The 19367-nt window shown below is 41.4% G+C and overlaps 1 protein-coding gene across 30 annotated transcripts in view; it reads right to left on the bottom strand.

Annotated features, from left to right (window-relative positions):
• Nucleotides 1-591: 591 nt before the first annotated feature.
• The window catches only part of MAGI1 (membrane associated guanylate kinase, WW and PDZ domain containing 1), a 325672-nt gene continuing 306896 nt past the window's right edge, over nt 592-19367 (bottom strand). For 10 of the 30 annotated variants that reach the window (XM_030283252.4, XM_030283260.4, XM_030283262.4 and 7 more), the window contains 7 exons: nt 17620-17913; nt 14259-14462; nt 9718-9808; nt 9539-9602; nt 8394-8540; nt 7117-7255; nt 592-3467 (listed from right to left, as the gene is read on the bottom strand). In XM_030283252.4, coding sequence (XP_030139112.4) covers nt 2767-3467; nt 7117-7255; nt 8394-8540; nt 9539-9602; nt 9718-9808; nt 14259-14462; nt 17620-17913 — 1640 coding nt within the window. In that variant the 3' untranslated portion in view covers nt 592-2766. Of the gene's footprint in view, nt 3468-5036; nt 5126-5232; nt 7256-8393; nt 8541-9538; nt 9603-9717; nt 9809-14258; nt 14463-17619; nt 17914-19367 lie in introns of those variants that run through there. The other 20 variants (XM_030283261.4, XM_030283256.4, XM_030283271.4 and 17 more) reach the window with 12 other exon arrangements.

The following is a 19367-nucleotide window of genomic DNA, read 5'->3' as shown; positions in this document are numbered from 1 at the left end:
GAAGTTTCAGGAAAACAGATGAGTGGAGCCTCTTAAACTATGCAAGATTTAAAAGCTGTTTTAAAAATCTATGTAATAGAAACATTTTTCAGATTTAAAAGTCTTTCTACATTTTAAGAACTAAGAGATGGGAAACATACAGCATTGGTGACATATGTGTGTGTGTATATATATATATATATGTTTGTGCATATATGTATATACACACATCATACACACAAATATATATATATATGGCACCAACAACCTCCACAACAGCAACTGAGTAGTTGCTGCCTTGATTTTCTCTGGTCACACGTGCTTATGTGTTATGAAGAATCAATGACACAAATCTCAGACACAACTACAGACCCTGCTTCACCTAAACCTTCAGTTTCTGACTATTTTAAGGGAAGAAATTTTATCCTGGAAGACTGGGAAACTTTACTTTAAGGCTTGTCAAATGATATTATATATTTAATGGATGATTAATACATATTTAATATATGGCTCTCGGCGACCATAACCTATGGTTTTATTAATTTAGTCAGGGATGAATAGGTAACATTAAGGTGTGGTTCTTCCTTTATCTTATCACTACACTCGCATGCATGCTTTGTATGGAAAACTTTATTTGATAATAAAAATAGCATTCACAGACTTTCTCCTTCTTTGTTGCTACATCATATACATAGTGTCTGTTCCAAGGAAAGAAGCTCTTACTGGGTAAGTCCACATCTACTCATCCTAGTGTTATGTATAAACCCAATTAAGTCAAATAAAGCTATGAACAATGTAGTATTTATATATGCATAGTGTTTTATAAAAAAGATTGGCCCACATACTGCTTTTCATCAACACAGAAAAGAGCATTTTGCCTGTAGCATGTTGCAAGAAATGATGATTGGAGAATATAGACTGCATACAAGTGCTTAATAATACATAAGCAGGCCCACCATGAAGAAAGAAATGATATTTTCAAACCAACAAAAGCTTTAGAATTACTGATACAGTCTCCCATTTTAAAACAGCTTTACATACCTGATTCAGTTTACATTAAAATATATCCCCTGAATCAAATTTTTTCCATTTTTAGAAATATAAACACTTAATCACATTCCTCACACCTAAATTTTGTCATAAATCCTCTTTTATACAAGAAAAAGGCAACAGTTTTGTGGGTTTTTTTCCAACAGGCTCTATTAATTACAATTTCAACTGTACACACAATGATTGGCCATCTTCTTTCTTGGTTTTGTTTTTACAGTACCATGGCAACAACAGTGATAGACTTGCAATGGTTTTGTGTTCATATGGAGGATGTGAGTCAGTATACATGTACACACCAATGCACTGAAAAAGCAGCAGTTTACTTCAGTGGTCCAACAGTAACGGCAAACATTTTGGCTCAGCTAGGCAGTAATCCATTAAATCTTAGACCAATGCTACAGCAGACTTACCACACAGCTTGCAAATTTAAAAATACAACTTAGAAACTTGCAGGTTTCTCTTTTGCTGCTGTTCTTAGACTCAAATTTACAGCATATAATCAGGTATGGATAGGCTTCCACAACCAGGTTGTGCCACTGATTGCCTCTTGTAGCCTGTGATTTTCTTTTGATACTTTTTTCTTTTTTTTCCTTTTTTTTTTTGTTTTCCCTCCCCAGCAAGTGCACTCCTTTTGTCTCAGTAAGGATGAACCAGTAAAACAACGAGAAACCAACCCTTTAAATACAGAGCAAGAAGAAATGAGAGCTTTTGGAATTTGGCAAAATAAATGCTCACTGGTTTTGCCTGAGCAGAAGGAATACACCTACTCCGAGCAGGGGGACTGTGCTCCCACCGCATTGTGCCTTGTCCCAGAATCCCAATCCCTCCCCTTGCTTCCAAGCAGATACACAGTGCCATGCATGCTGGGGTTGCTGTCCATATACAGCTGGGAGATGAGCAGGGCTGCTGCCTTAATGACATATCATCGTTACATGTTGCTGGGGCTAATGAGAGCTCAACAGTCCACGTTAGCGTGTGACACAGGCATGGTGGTGACCAGTCCTTCTGCCTCTGCGCATCCTGTCCAGGGGGCCTGAAAGTATAAACTGTTCATGGAACAAACTACAAATTACATATTGTAAATTGTCTTGTGCTGTGTGGGTTTGGTTGCTTTTTTTTTTAATTTTTAATTATTTATTATTATTATAAATATCCTTCATTGAAACAGTAGTCTCTTCAAACAGTTCTTGCAATTTTAGGAACATTTGTCTCTTTCCTTTTTAATTCCTTCAGCAGGAGTGCTCCATTCCTACTGAGATGAACAATTTTCTTCCTTCCCCACCCCCAACCCTTAAAAAATTTTCTACATACAGTGTAGCAGTGAGTCACTAGAGAACAGTCTGGATCAAATTATTCAAACTTGGTCATAAAATCCTTTGCCTATATTATATTACTGGCTACCCCCACTTACTATATTGGGGAGGAAGGGAAAGTAGCCCAATAAAGGGATTATTTTTAAGAAATCTACAAAGAATGTAGAAACAAAATTTTATAATCCTTAAGGACCAACATTTGGCAAGTAATTAAAAAAAAAAAGAATACACTGAAAAATACTTTCTTTAATATTATACATCAGGCACAATGCTTTTTTTGTTTTGTTATAAGATTTCATCTGCATAAACGGTTTGTAGGATCAGCAGGTGGCGGACGTCTCGTCGCCTGCGAAAGCCAGGTTGGTTTCACTCTCTCCTCTGCTCCCTTGGTGTGGGGAAGGCGACGGGGACCCCGGGGAGCCCCTCAGATGCTGAGGTCGGTGCTGCACTCCTTGTAGGGCCTCCTGCGCTGCTCGGGCAGGTGCCTGCGGCTCGGCTCGTGCTTCCAGCCGGGCTCTTCCCTCTCCCGGTGGCCAACTCGCTCCTCCCTGAGCCGTCTCTCGGGCGACCTCTCCCTCCGCCGGTCGGAGGACTTGGCCCTTCGGTCGAGGGAGCTCTCTCTTCTCCGCTCAGGGGACCTCCTGGGCTCCGTGAGTCTCTCCAGCGACCGCCGCCGGCGGCCGGGCGACCGCTCTTTGCGCCTCTCAGGAGAGAGGTCTCTCCTCCTCTCAAGTCGCTCCCGCCTCTCCAAAGTGTTGTCAGCACTCCTTGTCCCTTCCCTTCGCTTTTCGGGAGACCTCCTCTTCTGCCCGTTCACCACCGCCCTCTCTGGCTGCCTTTCGTGCCTCCTCTCCGGCGACCTCTCCGTCTTCCTGCCTGGCACGTGGTCGTTGGTTTTAGAAGTCCCATTCCAAGTGTGGTGTTCATTGGGATGTCTGCTAAACTCTCTGCTGCCTTTTAGGTCTCTAACATAAGTCCGCTTGTCCCCATGTTGTGATGATTTGTGAAGGTCTGGTGGATAACTGGACTCCGATGATGGGTGCTGCCGTCGGTCGGATGGCGCGGGTTTCATTTCCGATACATTTTGTGAACCTGTGGCGGGACTGTTCCTGTCACTGCTGGGGTCTGAAAGAAAATAACAGCACAGGGTTTGGTATTGATGCCTTCCGTGGTGCTGTGACACCACTTAGCACTCTTCAGACTTCATTAGTGACAAAAACAAACAACTGTTCAAGCAGTCAGCGAAGGCTAACCGAAGCTTTTGTTAATTTAACTGTGAACAACGAGAGTTACAGGTTAGTACTGGTGCTGCTCTGATCGTTAGCCATGTTTTGGTCCAAGCTGATCTCATCTTTATGCTCTTCTGGGCATGGGGCACTTTACATTTCTCCCCAAGCCCAATTCATAAAGTTTCAGTTATACTACATTCTTTCCAGTGGAAAAAACCCATTGTAGTTCAGGTTGTTGGCTGCTTTTTTTTAATAGCTTCCAATAAAGAGGGTCTTTAGGAAACAATTTTTGTGTTTTAAGACATTATAAAGAACTGCCTTCCAGGTGTGGGAGGCCTCGGTTCAAATAGCAGAAAACGTACAGAAAATAGAATTGATTATTAAGTTTTCACCTTGTAAAATAACATTTTGAAAATGTGAGAATTAGACTGTAATCATGCCATTTCCATTTCATTTAAGGCATAGCTTAATCTCACTTAGTGCTACCATGTTATGTAAAGTCCTAGGGTAGATTTTGGTTTTGCCACAATGATTCAAACAATGATGACAGTAGTTATGATTTTTTCATATCAAAGCAATGGAAAGATATTGTAATATGTAGGATGGCTTTGATTCAAATCTAATCTCCAGTTCATTATTTTTCATGTACTATTTGAGGTAAAATACAGCTGAGCTGCCTCTGCAAGACAAACAGCAAAGCAGAAGTAGAAAAAGAACATCCAAACTAAACCCCAGCCCTGTGCTGCAGCTAAAGCTACAATTACTCCCGTCATTCGTAACGGATGTTTATGAATGATTCATTACAAACATAAAAAACATAAAAGTAGCTGCGCTGCCTTAATGCAAGTGCTGCTTTTATTTGCTTATTGTTTTCTTTCTTAAAGTAACTCCTTCATGGCAGTTTGCCTGGCATTAGCCACTTCCTTACACTTGCACCCCAATATCCACCTTGAGGTGGAATGCCCTGGTGGCAATGACTGGAAACCCTCACAAACACTTGTGAGGACAGATTTTTTTTCCCCCTCTTTTTCTCCTTTTTGCCTTCCCTCCCACCAAGCCAAACACTCTATATTCCTTCCTGCCATCATGTCAAGTGTCTCCCATTTGATGGCATTTCCACTCCTGAGCTTGGGAGGGTCGGTGTGTGCATGGGCTGTGATTTTTGTCAATTCCAAGTAGTGAAACCCATGTTGTAGCTCACAGAGTTTTGCTCTATGAGCACTTTGAGGCCACAGCTGGTGATGGGACCACACTGCTTTTCTGTGGCTGTAAGCACGTGGCTTGTGGCAACCTGCCTCTCACACAAGGTACCAGCGAGGTTCAAACATGTCCTGTGGTGTGTGTACTTACAATCAGGGTGTTCGGGATGAATTGCTGTACATACAGAATATAGCGAAGCAGAAAAGCAATGTGAGGGAATTAGGCCACAGCACAAAAACACCTAATATTGATTTTAGCTACAAACCGTAGTTTGATTATGGCCCATAAGGTAGAAGCAAGACTCCCCGAGCTTGTCATTTCTCATACATGCAGCGATATTAGGAGGTATCATCGCTGAGGAAGGAAGAGCCCAGCACCAAGAAAAGTAAGAGAAAGAGAAAGAGAAAAGTAGAAAATTTAGATTCCCTATAATAAAGATGAAAGAAAGAAAAATCTTCATATTTTATCTTAGAATAAAGAAAGTTTATTTTTCCAGTCAGATTGTCTAGGCTTCACCCAAATATAAGGCTGCAAAGACAGCAGTTGTTATTATTGTGACATAAAGAGACATCTAAGAGGTGATTCAATAACCCAGACAACGAGAGCATCCATTCTAAAAGACAGCTGGAACAGCGACACAGAATGTCATAGAAAAAACAGTAACAATCAAACAACAACGAAAAATAAAGTCCACCAGAGACCACAACATTAAAAATAAGTACAAAACTCATTACAAAAATATACAGCCTCATAGAGAAGCACGTTCCAATCAAGTCAGAAAAATATTGGAACTTAACATTATTAGAGGAACCATTTGCGACTGCAGCGAACAGAACAAAGAGAGAAAGGAGTCCCAAATGTTACAAGGATATTCTTTACAGTAGTGCAACCCCTGTATATTAAATCCTTGCTTGGAGAACGAACGTTTAGTGGTTAGCATTAGCCAAAAGAAAATTGGTGATGGATTTCCATCCTCAGTGCAACAGACATATGCTTTGAGAAGTGAAGCACTTAATTTACAGGGTATTTATGCAGTCTAGCATATGATACAGTACTGTACATCCAAAGGAGTATAGGAAAAGACAAAAGTAGAAAGAACATTACAGAATTTCAGTGCCATCATTGAACCTTCTGGTGTGCTATTTATATTACAGAAGTGTAAACCCACAGCTTCCCTTCCATGTCGTTAAACACTTCAATTGTTTGTTGGTTATAGTCTGAATTGGTCATTTTAAGTTAAATAATGAGGAGACTGAGCAGAAACTCTCAAACCTAGTACTGTAAATGAAACTAAAATCTAGTTCATAAATTGTGCAGAAGGGTTTTGTTTCTGGTGTTAGGGCATGGAGAGAATGATAAACACAGAACTTACTGACACAGAAATAACCCAAATACGGGGAGGAAAGTATAAAGGACATCCCTTCAATCATCAGTTTCTATAGAAACCTCAAAGACCTTTGGTTGGGAGTAGCCCTCCATCGAGGGCACAATATTTGACAATTATCTCAAATAAATAAGACATAATTATAATATTAAATAGTGTGCTAAGTTAAGCTACCCAGCAATCCAACCTCCAGGGGAAGAAAAGGAAATCTAATGTAATTCTTAGTAAGAAACGAGGACTGACTGTTTCCCCCAAGACAGACACGAGAGCACCTTTTCATAACCTCCTCACCTTTTCAGACCTTACAAAGGAACTAGTTGAAACCAGCAGACTGTTTAAGGGGAGAGAAAAGGGCTCAGGAGGCCAAATCAATATATTTTTGCAGTAAAGCTTTCTTTTTTCCCCTTCTTTTTCTCAAATAACTTTATAAATATTTACATAAATATTAAGGAAAGGCAAAAATCTCATAAGCCATCTCGGCATTCATGTCTATGGATACAGCCAGGAACTAAGAGAAAAACCTAACCAAAAAAATAAAAAAAATAAAAAAAAATCACTGCTTCAGAATAGCAACTCGGGATCCCAGTTTTTGCATTGATTAGAAGAAGAGACCTATGTGAAACAACAATTCAGCCGCTGAGAAACAGTTTGGCACAGTTCAATGACATTCCTTTTTTGGCTGGACAAGACAATACGGTTTGTTTTGTTTTGCTTTCCTCTCTGATCACCAAAAAATACTGCTATGATGATCTTGCCTTACACTGCGCCCCAAGTCCATGGAAGCAAGCAAAGGATGAAATGTGTAGAAAATTCAGCACAAGCGAGGCAATTATATGTTGCAAAGGTTGGTAAGACACTGGTGAGAAAGGAAAATAAAAAAGAATTCCCGCTTCAGATCTTGAGACAAATATTCATGGAGTGATGCCAGGGAAGAAAGGAATGTTTTCATAGTTTGACCCACCATATTCTGGGACAGAGCCATCTCCACGTTTCAGAAACAGGCGGACCTTACGGCCACCATTTTTAATCAGTTCGATGGCCCGAGCGTGCTTCATGTTCTTGGTAGTTTCTCCATTGATCTCTAAGATTTCATCACCAATCTGCCAATGTAATAAAGAGACTGTGATTAGAAACAAGGCCCCATGAGGGTACCTACCAGCACACCACATAACAGTGGCCATAGCAAAGCTGGAACAACTGCATCAGGTGAAGCTAAAGATGCCCAACTCCTTCCAGTGACCATCCACAGTGCCCACTGTGTAGGAGTCTGGGAGACATGAAGGTGATGGAGAAAGCTTGAGGTATCAAAATATTTCACTGCTGTTCTGAAAAATCACATTGTAATTACTGTATTGCTCAACAGTAAGTGCAGTTAGAACGGTGCTATTTTATTTAATTTTGATTATTATTAAAATCTTCAGTCAAAATGGCTGTTGTTTCAGAGTCTGCTCCAACCAGGATGTTCACAGTGCTTTTTCAGGTCTGTTTCTAACTTGGCTATAGATACCCTACTATGAATCAGCAAAGCTGATTCTGTAAATATAACAATTTATCAGGAGAAGAAAACAAGGTGTGGAAGAGCTCATCAGAGCATGGACTTTCACAGGGCAGTGCTGATTTTGCATCATATTTTCATCAGCAAAAATTTTGGACCCATAGATCTAGCCCTAGCACAAGAATTTTAAAAATGCCCTTCACATGACATATCTGGAGACAATGACATATTGGGAAAGTTATAATGCATTCTCTAACAGAGGTCCAAGGACTACATAAAACCTGTCAAATTATTTTTTCAGTAGGCATTTTATAACATTGCCCTTGTTATAATGTTTGCCATTTAGCTGATACGTGAAGTTAACAATTAATGTTAATCAGAACCTACATTATAATTTTGTAACCCATGGGCCATAGACATGTTCTGTCCCCTCTCTGCCCACTAGCAGGCAAAGACTGTGGCTGTTCCATTTTCACTGCTACATGTGCACTTGGACTTTAAACAACTTAGATCATGTACTAGAGCTTGAAAAGTAGTGTTGGAAGAAGGGGGTGAAGTCTTCCACTGAACACACACTGCTATGTACTGCATACCAAGAGTGACAGATGCCATCAGCAGAAGTAAATAGAAACCACTTTCAGTTCACATTTAATTTCCCCTCTTAGCTGGAACAGCAGAAGGGAGAGGCAGGTAAGTCAGCTTATTCCAGAGCAAGGTGGTTTGAAAGCCATTTTTGTGCATACCCTCATTTTCCCACATCTCTCAGCGGGCCCATCCTCAGCGAGTCGCAGCACGTACAGGTCCATGTTGTACTCCCGGCCACCTCGCAGGCTGAAGCCAAACCCTTTGGCTCCTCTTTCTAGCTCAACAGTGTAAAAGTCTTGGTCCTGCTGGAGAGAAGACAGCAAACACCCAATTGAACAGGAAGTCAAATACTGCTCTGCTCTCATGTTGGAATTATTAAAGCAATGCTTTGTTGGTAATACTTAAAAATGGAAAATCAGTTGAATTTTCACACTCAGACCAGGATTTGCTGCTTCCTCATACCCTACTCTGCAATTTGGAGTTCTGGTGGTTGGTGAAGGGCTGTTGGAATGAGTGGGCTTGGCCATGTCCTGTGGTGCATTTTTGGGCACCCCTCTTACTCAGCACCTCCCGTGCCCAGGGCAGGAGGGGACATTTTGGGAAGCTGATTAAAGGTTCTATCAACCAGGGAAGGCAAGGACAACCTCCCTTCCAGTGCCAGCTTTAGTGCAGTGTCTGATGGCATCCGGGGTGAGCCTGTGCCATGGTGCTGGCTTTTTGTGCTGTTGCCACATCATTTATTCCATTGAAAGAAGCTCAGAAGCCTTTGCATTGTTTTTCTCAAATGCTATTATGAGGATGTTTTGAAGTCCCTAATGGAAGATGTTACTTCTGGGATGGCCAGTGGCAAGGAAAGTTAACAGTGAGATAGATAATCTCTCTAATAAGCTGCCATCTGTGCAAGCTGGAACACTCCAGCTATTGCCCCTTATTAAGTTTTCCTATTTTTTATTCTCTGAATTTATCATTTGCACACCACAATAGTTTCTGGTGAGGCCCCTCAAAACAGACAATTCAATAAACAAACACAAAAATTATTAGTGCCCTAAAAATGTCAGCTCTTTTTTTCTTTAGTTTTACTCCCTCAAAGTCTCGATGAGAATGTGTTAGAAATGTTTCTCAGCTGAAACAACAGCAACACATATTAAGACACTAATCAGCAAATTCCTCTTTCTTTCAGCAGACTGAAGGAGAGCAGCTTCTCATCAGGAATTTTCAAGGGAACTATTTAAACACAGCCTTCAAGCAGATTGGAAACAACACTCTGTGGTAAGCAAAACAATTAGAGAGAAGTACTCCTTACCTGTGCTGCTTGGGGTGGTTTGAAATCAAACTGGGATTCCTGCTTTGGTTTGGTGTTGTTCCTGCTGTAATGAATGAGAGGGAGAGAGGAAAAATACAGCTCATGGGACATGAAAGTGATGAATAAGTAACTGAAGAGAGAGCATGTCGAGATGCCCTCCTCAAGGAAAACAATCTGACCTGGTCTCCTGTGGTATTTGCTGAGGAGTATGTGTGGTTGTGATTGTAGCAATTTTTTCTGCATTGGTCAATAAAGTAGCATTGGAGGATTCTGCAAAATAGATTTTGTTTTTATTATGAGGGAAGACCATGGGCTATTCACTGAAAGAAAAAAAGAGTTTTGTAAAAGCATTTCACTGAAAAGCAACATTACATTGTTTTTATAGAACTGGAGATGGGATCACATTTCTTAATTCCCCAAATTAATAGAGTAAGTGTATATGAAACTGTACACTCAACTGGAAAATGAAAAAAGAAATTAAATTAGGACATATGGATTGGAATCCCCCCTGACCATTAGACACATTCATGATGACTCACTTGTAGATGAAGGATTGAACAAAGTTTTGTCTATTGTCTAAAGATGTGAATTCCAATCAATTAAGTCTCTAAATATTGTATGTAGGGTGGATTAATTTTATAGGAGCTATAACTATTCCAGGGATTATAAATTTATCAGTCTTTCTTCCATCAAAAACTGCAATCTCCAGTAGAACTGAGATGTGGCTCTTATCCAATACCTCACAAGATGATACTGAATGTGGCTAAAACCCAAATTTACTGAAATCCTTCTTTGAAATACAACCCACTGCTGCCTCAGCACTGGAAGCAGGAACATGGAGCCACTGGTACCAAATGCATCAATAACTCTGGGTAACACTTACAAAAGGGGGCACTGAGAGAATACAGGGAGCAGGAGTAACTGCTAAGCTTAATTTCTGCCATGGTAAAGGGCTCTCAGCCCAGCATCAGCCTGTGCAAATTGCAGATTTCTTTAGGCATGGAAGGAGGGGCTCCAAGGAGAGGTCCTGTCTCCTGCTTCCTACAACTGAGACAGGAGCAACTGAAAAGTGACTATGTAGATGTCCCTCACAGTATGGCAGGGCAGAATATTCCCCTTGTCATTCTGCAGCTGCATCACAGACTTCAGGAGGACCGGAGTTAACCCCAAACTCACTTAAAATTCTGACTGAAATTAAGGTCATGTCAATGCCATTAGCTGAATATTAGCAACACAGACCTGGAACTCTTCTGTATTGAACTCAACAGATTTTCCAGAACTATATATTGTACCAATTCTGAACTGATATTAGTACTGAAGAGTTTCAAATGCTGAATTGCTCCAGAAGTTTTTGAAAACACTATTCCTCTCCTGTGGGAGTGTACCTCGACGGTGTTTAACCACACAAAATGTTCAAGTTATGTTGGTTGCACTTGGAGAATAATGGGCAGAGCAACAGAAACACCCACTCATCAGACATGGCATTCCTGTCTAAAGCCACTGCAGTGGCAGGCAGCTGCTCCTTTGCAGAACAGCTCTGTAGACAGAAGACTCCCTTTTTGTGTCTATACCCACTGTACCCAGGTGAGACCCACAGATTGCAAATAACTACAAAATACTCATAATGATCCACCTTTCAAGACCAAAATCTAAATTGGATACACAGCCACTAACACAACAGTGACAAAAACTGGATGAAAACATCTGGGTCTCCAACACAAAATTACAAGGCCTTCGACCCTGCCCTTGTTTGCCTCTTGAGCTACAAGCATCCACTAATTCATTTTTCTGGCTATGGAGAAATCTGCCATTGTTAAACAGAGTCCAGCTGTAATACAAAATTGTGGCAATGGGAGGGTTTCTACCTGAATTAAGATGTGGTGGATCCTGGGAGTTTAATTTACCTCATGTATTGATATGAATTCTGGAGAAGTCTAGATAAGGGGAAGCCTTTTCCTTTCTGTAGCTATTTGCATGTCAAGGGAAATTCAGGAAAAGACAGAGAAAAAGAAGAACCACTTAAACAGATGGGTGCAAGAAGAACACAGCTCCTTTGCCTGCAGTGCTGTGCCCAAGTTAACATGCCCAAACCCTCAGCATATGGAGCTGAAACATCTTCCAGACCAGAGCTGGCTTGTGTCCAGCAGCTCAGAGAGCAAGAGAGGCTCCTGGGTCTGCCTGCACCTCTCAGTGCAGGCATGACCAAACCACACCCTTGTGATGATGTGCCACTGACAGCTGGCTTGTGTCAGAAGATGTCCCTACATGTAGCTACACTGTTGGGGTTTAAGAAATAATTCTGTTTATTTTGTAAAGATGCCTTGATGTTAAAATCTGTCTCCTACATAAGAAAGACCCAAAACATGGTTAAGTGTTCTGTATTCATCCAGAACAAAAGCCTCTGAAATCCTCCACAAATATATGGAGATCAGATGAAGATGGGCTTCAAAGAGAATGCAAGATTCCTACCCTTTAGTAGGTCACACTAATAACACCAAACAGAGCAACAACACTTCTTTGGTATAGCTGTATCTTCACACCACTGTACTGCATCTATCTTTAGCCCACCTTCTCCCATGAGTCAGGAGTTGTGCATAATTTTGCCAGTGTTTTAGACACTGCTTAAGGACACATGCCAGCCACCATGCAAAACCAGAACAGAATATAGCAAAAATTATCTTTAGTACAATTATAATCGTGTGTTCTAAACCCTACATATTCCATTGATTCCTTGCCTTGTCCTGCCCAAAAACTCTCAGTCACCAATCACATGCCAAATCTAAACTTGTCCCGTTCCAGCATTCTGTATCCTTGAATCTGCTGGAAGTGTGGTAAAACATCATCATTTCATTGCAAATACAATCCTGCAGTCATCTGTGGCAATTAACTTGTGCAAGACTTATTACAAAGCAAAAACTCTTGGTGTTTTTAATAATGTTAGAAGATATTAGCAGTGTGAGTTTATTGTGAGTCTTGTGATGCACCTCAGTTTCATGTTTATCTGATGAGTGGCTTCTGATTTATGCTCCCCCCTCCCTGAAGCACACAAATCATTTATATTTGCCAAAAAAGCACTCAAAAAGAAACAAAAGAAAACAACACATCAAGTAAAGCATACAAAGACATCAAAAAGAAAACAACACTGAGACTGACTTCTTGTATCTCATGGGATTTTAAAGCAAACCCCTCAGAGATTTTGAGAGTGTTGGGTCTTAATGTCTTTTGGAAAATAAATGCAGGTAATACTATGCAAAGTTGGCAGTCTGACTTGGAATTTCAAAGTGACAGTAAATAAAGAGACTTAAAGCCTGAATTGCTATGAAAGTTGATTCCTTCCCTAAAGAACAGCTTTCCATCTCCTCCAGGAATATGTGATGTCAATCACAGGTACAGGTTTCCCTAACCTAAGCAATTTACATGATATTTGGGACACATAATTGCATGAGCAAGACTGGCTCAGCATTTATGTCAGGAGGTTATATTAAAAAATTCTTAAATCATCCAGAAGTTGCTTAGTTCTCAGATGGTTTTGCTTTTTTAGAAAACAAGCCCTTTATTTACTTAAAGATTCACCCTCCTTTTTATCAGAGACTAAAATACAGGTAATGAGCAATTGCTCTCTCAGTTTATTTTCCAAAGCAGGCATGCACAGGCCAGCTCAGATGTTAGTTTGATTCACAGCCATTTTATTATTCATGAACACCCTATTTGCTCCAAGCAGCAGAGGATTTTATACCATTTGACCTGGTACCCACTAGACAGTAGGAAAATAAAGCTTTTGTGCAAAACAGATCACCCTAAACAGAAATAATTTATAACCAGATCATTTCTCATCCTGGTCTGTGGAGAGCAATGTGGAAAGGTTTCAGCCCAACAAGCTCACACTTTGAACCCATCCATGGCAGAGAAGCACAATAAAGAAAGAAAATACTCAGAATTTAAAACCACAACAATTTTGGTTCTGCTGTGGGTACTTTAACAGGTTTCTGATCAGTTCCTATCTGGAGATCAAGCCAGGGATTAATTTGATGGAACTGATATATAACACAGATCCTTATTTTTATTAAATACTTCAGTGACCTGAAATCAGCACCAAGTGATTATTAGAGAACCTGCACGCTCCCTCTCATCTGAAACAGTGAAATCCTGTCTAGGGTAACTCTTAAAAAGCAACTTCAGAACCATCACCATTTAAGCAGTCATTCAAAAATGTACTGAGCTCTCTCCCAAAGCAACTTACCCAGAATAAAAGCAAATCCGCTTTTGAAACAGCTTAAAACATGTCAAAGTGTTTATCTCTTTCTGTGATCTCTTTACTCTATAGCCTGCTTGTGTCTATACAAAGCTTCAGGAATCCCACATACTAACAAGCGATTCCCAAATATTCTACAGCTGCATTATTAAGCTAAGAATCAAGCCAAAGTGCATCGAGAGATCCATCAAATTTATGGAAGATTGTTTTAAGCAGATGCATGGAATGCAATAATCTTTTTTTTTTTGTAATGTTCAATCAGCACCTCCCTGTTAAAAACCAACCATCTCTACAAAAAGAAACCCAAAACAAAGCTACAGGAGACTCACAACCTCCTTCACTGCAAACTCCCAAAGTGGGAGCGGAAACTGACTCCTGCATGGCTTTGCAGCTGTGAGTGACAGAAAAAGCCCGGGGAACAGAACCAAGAAGAGGGTGAGGCAAGACAGCAGGAAACAGATACTTTACCATCTCCTGGAATGATGCGCAGGGTGACGGTGTTCCCAGCTTCCTTAATGAGGTTGACGATGTCTGAGTGCGACTTGTTGGTGATGGAGCACCCATTGACGGCCAAGATCCGGTCGCCGACTTTCAGCTTTCCACAGCGGTCGGCGGGGCTCCCTTCAATTATCCGACCTATTTTGTGAGGCATGGCCACACATGCATTTCCCGCTTTTGTATTGGTTTGGGGGTTGTTTTTTTGTTTGTTTTGTTTGGTTTTGGTTTTTTTGGTGTTTTTTTTTTTATTGTTTACGTATGTGGGAATATGGTGAAGGGGAAAAGGAAAAAAAGGGTTGAAAAGGGAAAGAGAAGGTTAAGGGTTAATTAATTAATGCATCAAGCAAAAGTTATTATAGGATAGCTTTGCTGCCAGTGTTCAAAACATTGGCAATCAACTAGTTGAGTGCACAACACTTTACTTCTTCCACAAAAAGGTGTTTTGTTAATCCCTCAAAACTCCCCCAAGTGGATTTCTGTTAATAAATGGTGCAATTTTTATTGACTACAACTGCACTTAACAGCTCCATCATAACCCAAATCTGATTTTGTTTTTGGAGAAAAAAATTGAAACTGTTTGTAGAAACCTCAACTTTCCTCCTCCGAGATTACATCAGTGTCAACCTCTCTAGTCCTTCTCTAAGCCAACTGCTGTTCAAGCTTCTGCCAATGTTTTGTTCTTTCTCAATTTAGAAAGATAAAATCATTCTAGGCCTAGGAGGGAGTGTGACTCCCTATCTACCACACAGACCCACTCTACCAGCACTGCATGGGGAAGCAATATGAAACATTTTTCTTCCATTGTGAATAAAGGTACTACCAGGGAAGGCACAGGACCACTACAGATGGGCCAAGACTGACAAAGGTAACCTGTTTGGTGCTGGCACCCACCTCAGCCCCTACTAACCCGTCCTCTTTCATGATCTTACATGGCACCAGGTGGGAACAAAGAAGGAATAAAGTTCTCCTCGTTAAAATACCTCTAAAACCACGCACAAAACCATTGAGCTGTCTGACACACAGAGCAAGAGCACTTTAGGATGAATGTGTTCTGGAGACAAAATTCTCCTCCTGTTCCATGCAGTTGTTTTGTTTCAAAACCATGGGGTTGTCCATAGCATGCAGAACTGGGACACAGGTGATAGACAACATCACTCAGATAAATCCAGTGAGCTTTTTTTACAGCTCCTTTACGTGGGCAAGAGGCCTTGGGGCACACAGCACATGGTCATCTCACACTTTGCATCCACAATACATTCACCCTGAAGATGCACTTTCCCATCTGTGCTGTAGTCTTTATTTGATTAGTAGTTTTAGAGATACACACACATGACAACACTAAAAAGACCATAAAGAAGAAAAGGCTAAGACAAGGATAAGTGAGGTTGGAAAGATGCGATGGAAACTGGCAGAAAGTGTTAATATTAGTTATGAACATCAAGGAGATTTCTTTTTTTTTTTTTTTTTTTCCCTCATTAATTTGACCATGGTGTTAGAAAGTTTCTCTTTCTGGTAATACAAAGCCCCATCCAGTTTGCAGTTTATCCTGTTTTGAGGATGTGAGTTTCTACTCTATCCAATTCACTAAACACAGATGACAGAGCCCACACCAAAGTCACCAAGGTGGGTTTTAGAACCAGTTTGGCCCATCTCTAAACACTACCCATGAAAGAAGAAAACTACAAAGCAGGTCCAGAGCAAGCACCAGACAGCAGAGGGATCACATCTCATGCGGAGTGTTAGGAAAAAACTGAATATACTTGAAAAAATTAAAGGAAAAACAGTCACAGATCAATAGATCCCCTTGGGAGCTTCTGCACAGAAAACTTCCAGTTAGCAAGAATTTTGGGCTAAAGCAAACACAACCTTTTACAACTTCAGGTCAAAGTTTCTTTGCAGAGAAGAGTTACAGCATAATCTTCATACAATAAAAGTTATTTATATATGTTTGCAAATCCATTCAGCACACCCTCTGTTCTAGACTGTGTTCAGTTTAATCTGTTTTACATTACACCATTGTGTTCTGGCACCAGAACACCTGTCCTGGAAGAGCAGTTTCCAGCAGCAAGGACAATGTGAGAGAGCCTAGGATCTGAGAACTGATAGAACTCAATACATAGTTTTGTACTACATAATTCCCCCTTGAAATCTCTGCTGCCAGATGTCCCAGAACAATGCTAAAAACGGTGTGTTCTACATCAATACCAGCAAAGGTGGGGGAGCTTCCTTGGGTGTCACTGATGGGCAATGGCAAGAAATGCCAGAAAAAATAAAGCCTAGGAGAACGAGGGAAATGCCACTTCTTGCACCTGCGTGCCCCAGGAGCACTTAAGCTGCACAGGGAGCCTGCAATGCATTTTCTCTGCAATCCAAAGCACTGCTGTGGGAGGTACTGTGAAGATTGCCAAGGCGTTGCTCTGTCCTTCCTTTCCCCCCACCCCTATAATGTGCCACAGACTAAGGGAACACCTTCCTTTTCCAAGTACAAGTGGATGCTGCCTCTGGTCTCCTTTTGGAGTAGATGGAAAGGGAAGAAAATAGCATCTCTGACTGGTTTCCTCCTTGCAATGACACTTCTGCTTGAGAACAGGCTGTTCTGGGCATATTTGTAAAACCAGCTTACGTACATCTCCTCTGCAGCAACCCCTGGAAATGGGTCTCTGCATAGCAGAAAGACTGTCTTGAGACAGAAACCATGACCACCTATATTAGGTCAGGATATAACGTGTGACAAACTTAAATTTAATTTCTTCCTGCACTGAAGAAATGCATTTGGGAAGAGGTCAAATGGGTAAAAGAAACATCCTGTTCTTTTAACAGTATTCCCCATTTTATGTCTCACCAGCAAGCAATATTAATTAAAACTTTCCTGCTACCAGCATGCTCACAAAACATAATGATGATCAGAATAACCTTGATTGCCAAAGAGAAGTTAATCAATTTAAGCATTACTGCTTTTAAATCAACTGGCTTGATTCCATCATCACGAGACATATTTCATTCCACCTGCTACATTTCTGCACTGGCAAACAGCCTCACTGGGAGAATCCCCAGCTGCTCCTCTGAGAGCAAACCCCAGAGAGGTTCTCCCAGAAAGTGAGCATCAGGAATTGCAAATGGTAGCATTTTAGTTCTTCAGGTTGGGATGGTTTATTTCACTTTTCTCAACTCAGTGCCAAACAAACCCTAGGAGGCAAACACCTACCGAGTCTTTGCCTCTGGTTTTGCTATTAATTACATAAATCGGGGCACGCTCACCATTTAAATTAAACAGATCCCCACTCGCCTCCTTGGGCCACAAACCTTGCAATGAAAAACCCGCAGGACTCACCGAACGTCGTCCCCGCCTCGGGCCTGCTCACCGACGAGACGATGACGAAGCCGAAGCCCTCGTTCTCCCCGCGGCGGATCTCCACGTCGTAGGGCTGCACCACGGCGCTGACCACCCCGCTGCCGCCGCCGCCGCCGCTGCCGATGCCGCTGGTGCTGCCGCTGCCCGAGCTGACCGTGTTGAGGGAGTTCTGGCTGCCCTGCGGCGTCCGCTTCTCCTCCGTCAGCGAGGCCGGCTGGTTGCTGCTGTGGTGGGAGGAGGCCGGCGATGGGACTTCATTCTCTGCCTTGGGAACTGGGGAGGGGAGAACAAAGAGTGTTGGAGCAGGCTGCACCGTTTAGTGCTTGGAGACGGCTGTCTGCTGAGAAAGGGGTAAAAGAAAATCACCTGCTTTAGTCTACCCATCATATCGTGGTCATGCTTTCAGATGTCACCACCAACAGCTCTGCTCGGTGGTGGCACTGCCCACATTGCTTACCCTCTCCTGCCTGTGGTCATTCAGCCAAAGCCAAACTGCAGCCTGGTTAAACCAGCGCAGTGCTGTGTGCTTGGATGCTCTGTGGCATTTCAAACCTGGATTACATTAGTTCAAAGGTGCCTCCTCTAGCTATTACATCCCCACTTCAGTTATATATGTATAACCATATGTACCTTGTACATATATATGCACAAGCCATAAGGAAGGCAGGATTATCTCACAACAACAAGTTCTGTGTGGTTTTAAACTGAAAGCTATGAATTAGTGCATTGATTGCCTTTGATTAATGGGATCTTTAGTAATAACAATCTCTGAACATGAGCAAAACAACTTGTGCACAAAACATTTCTGGGTAGAAGAACAAGCAGCTATCATCTGTACAGTCTGGTACAAACATTAAACATCATTAACGTTTATATTAAACAAGTGTTTAACAGCAACCAAAGTGGGAAGAGGAATTAGTTTAAAATCTAATCAGCTACCACAAGGCTTGAAGAAATCTCAAAAAAAAGACTTAGTCCAGACTCTCCTCTAGTGAGGTCCAACTCTACCTAATATCAGTCCTGACAGATGTTTGTCTAATCAGCTGTTAAATATCTCCCCAGGCAATCTATTGGTTGCAATATCTGACTTAAATCTTCCCTGCTGCTACATAAGGCTATTATTTCTAGTGCTATCTAACAGGCATATGGAGAACATATTATTCCCTTCCTCTTTGCCGCAGCCTCTTATAGTCATGGGAAGCTTAATACCTCCTCCTCCTTCTCTGCTTTAAGCTAAAGAATCCAAATTTGTTCAATATTTCCTTTCAGACCATGTTTTCTAGAGCTCTCCTTATTTTCCCTGGTCTTCTGGATTCCTTCCAGCTGGGCTTCCTCCAACTTAAATATGTCTTTCTTGAAGTGCTGGACCATATTGCACTAAGCCATCATCTGCTGGGAAATCAGGAGAATTTCCCCTTGCCTACATCTCTGCATAGTCTTTTTCTTCACCTGAGCCAACCTCAGCATAAAACTCATGGTCTACAATAGCTTCCACTTCTTGTCACCCAGGCTGTTATCTGCAGCCCATTTGTGAAGCTGAGAGCAGCATATTGCACTTGTCCTTGCTGAACGGCTGCCTCTGCTAATCAGGTCACTTCTCCAGTATGGTGAATCAAAATTAAGTTGAAGATCTTAAAAGCATCAGCACGAAAATGGATGACAAAAAATTAAACCTGTAAAATCATGATGCAAAAAAAAGGACTTTAAAATATCCTTGGATAGAAGTT

The sequence above is a fragment of the Taeniopygia guttata genome, chromosome 12 (genome assembly GCF_048771995.1).
Source record: "Taeniopygia guttata chromosome 12, bTaeGut7.mat, whole genome shotgun sequence".
In the NCBI taxonomy this organism is placed as follows: Eukaryota; Metazoa; Chordata; class Aves; order Passeriformes; family Estrildidae; genus Taeniopygia; species Taeniopygia guttata.
The sequence above is the reverse complement of the archived record's forward strand: the minus strand, read 5'-3'. Positions and strand labels throughout refer to the sequence as shown.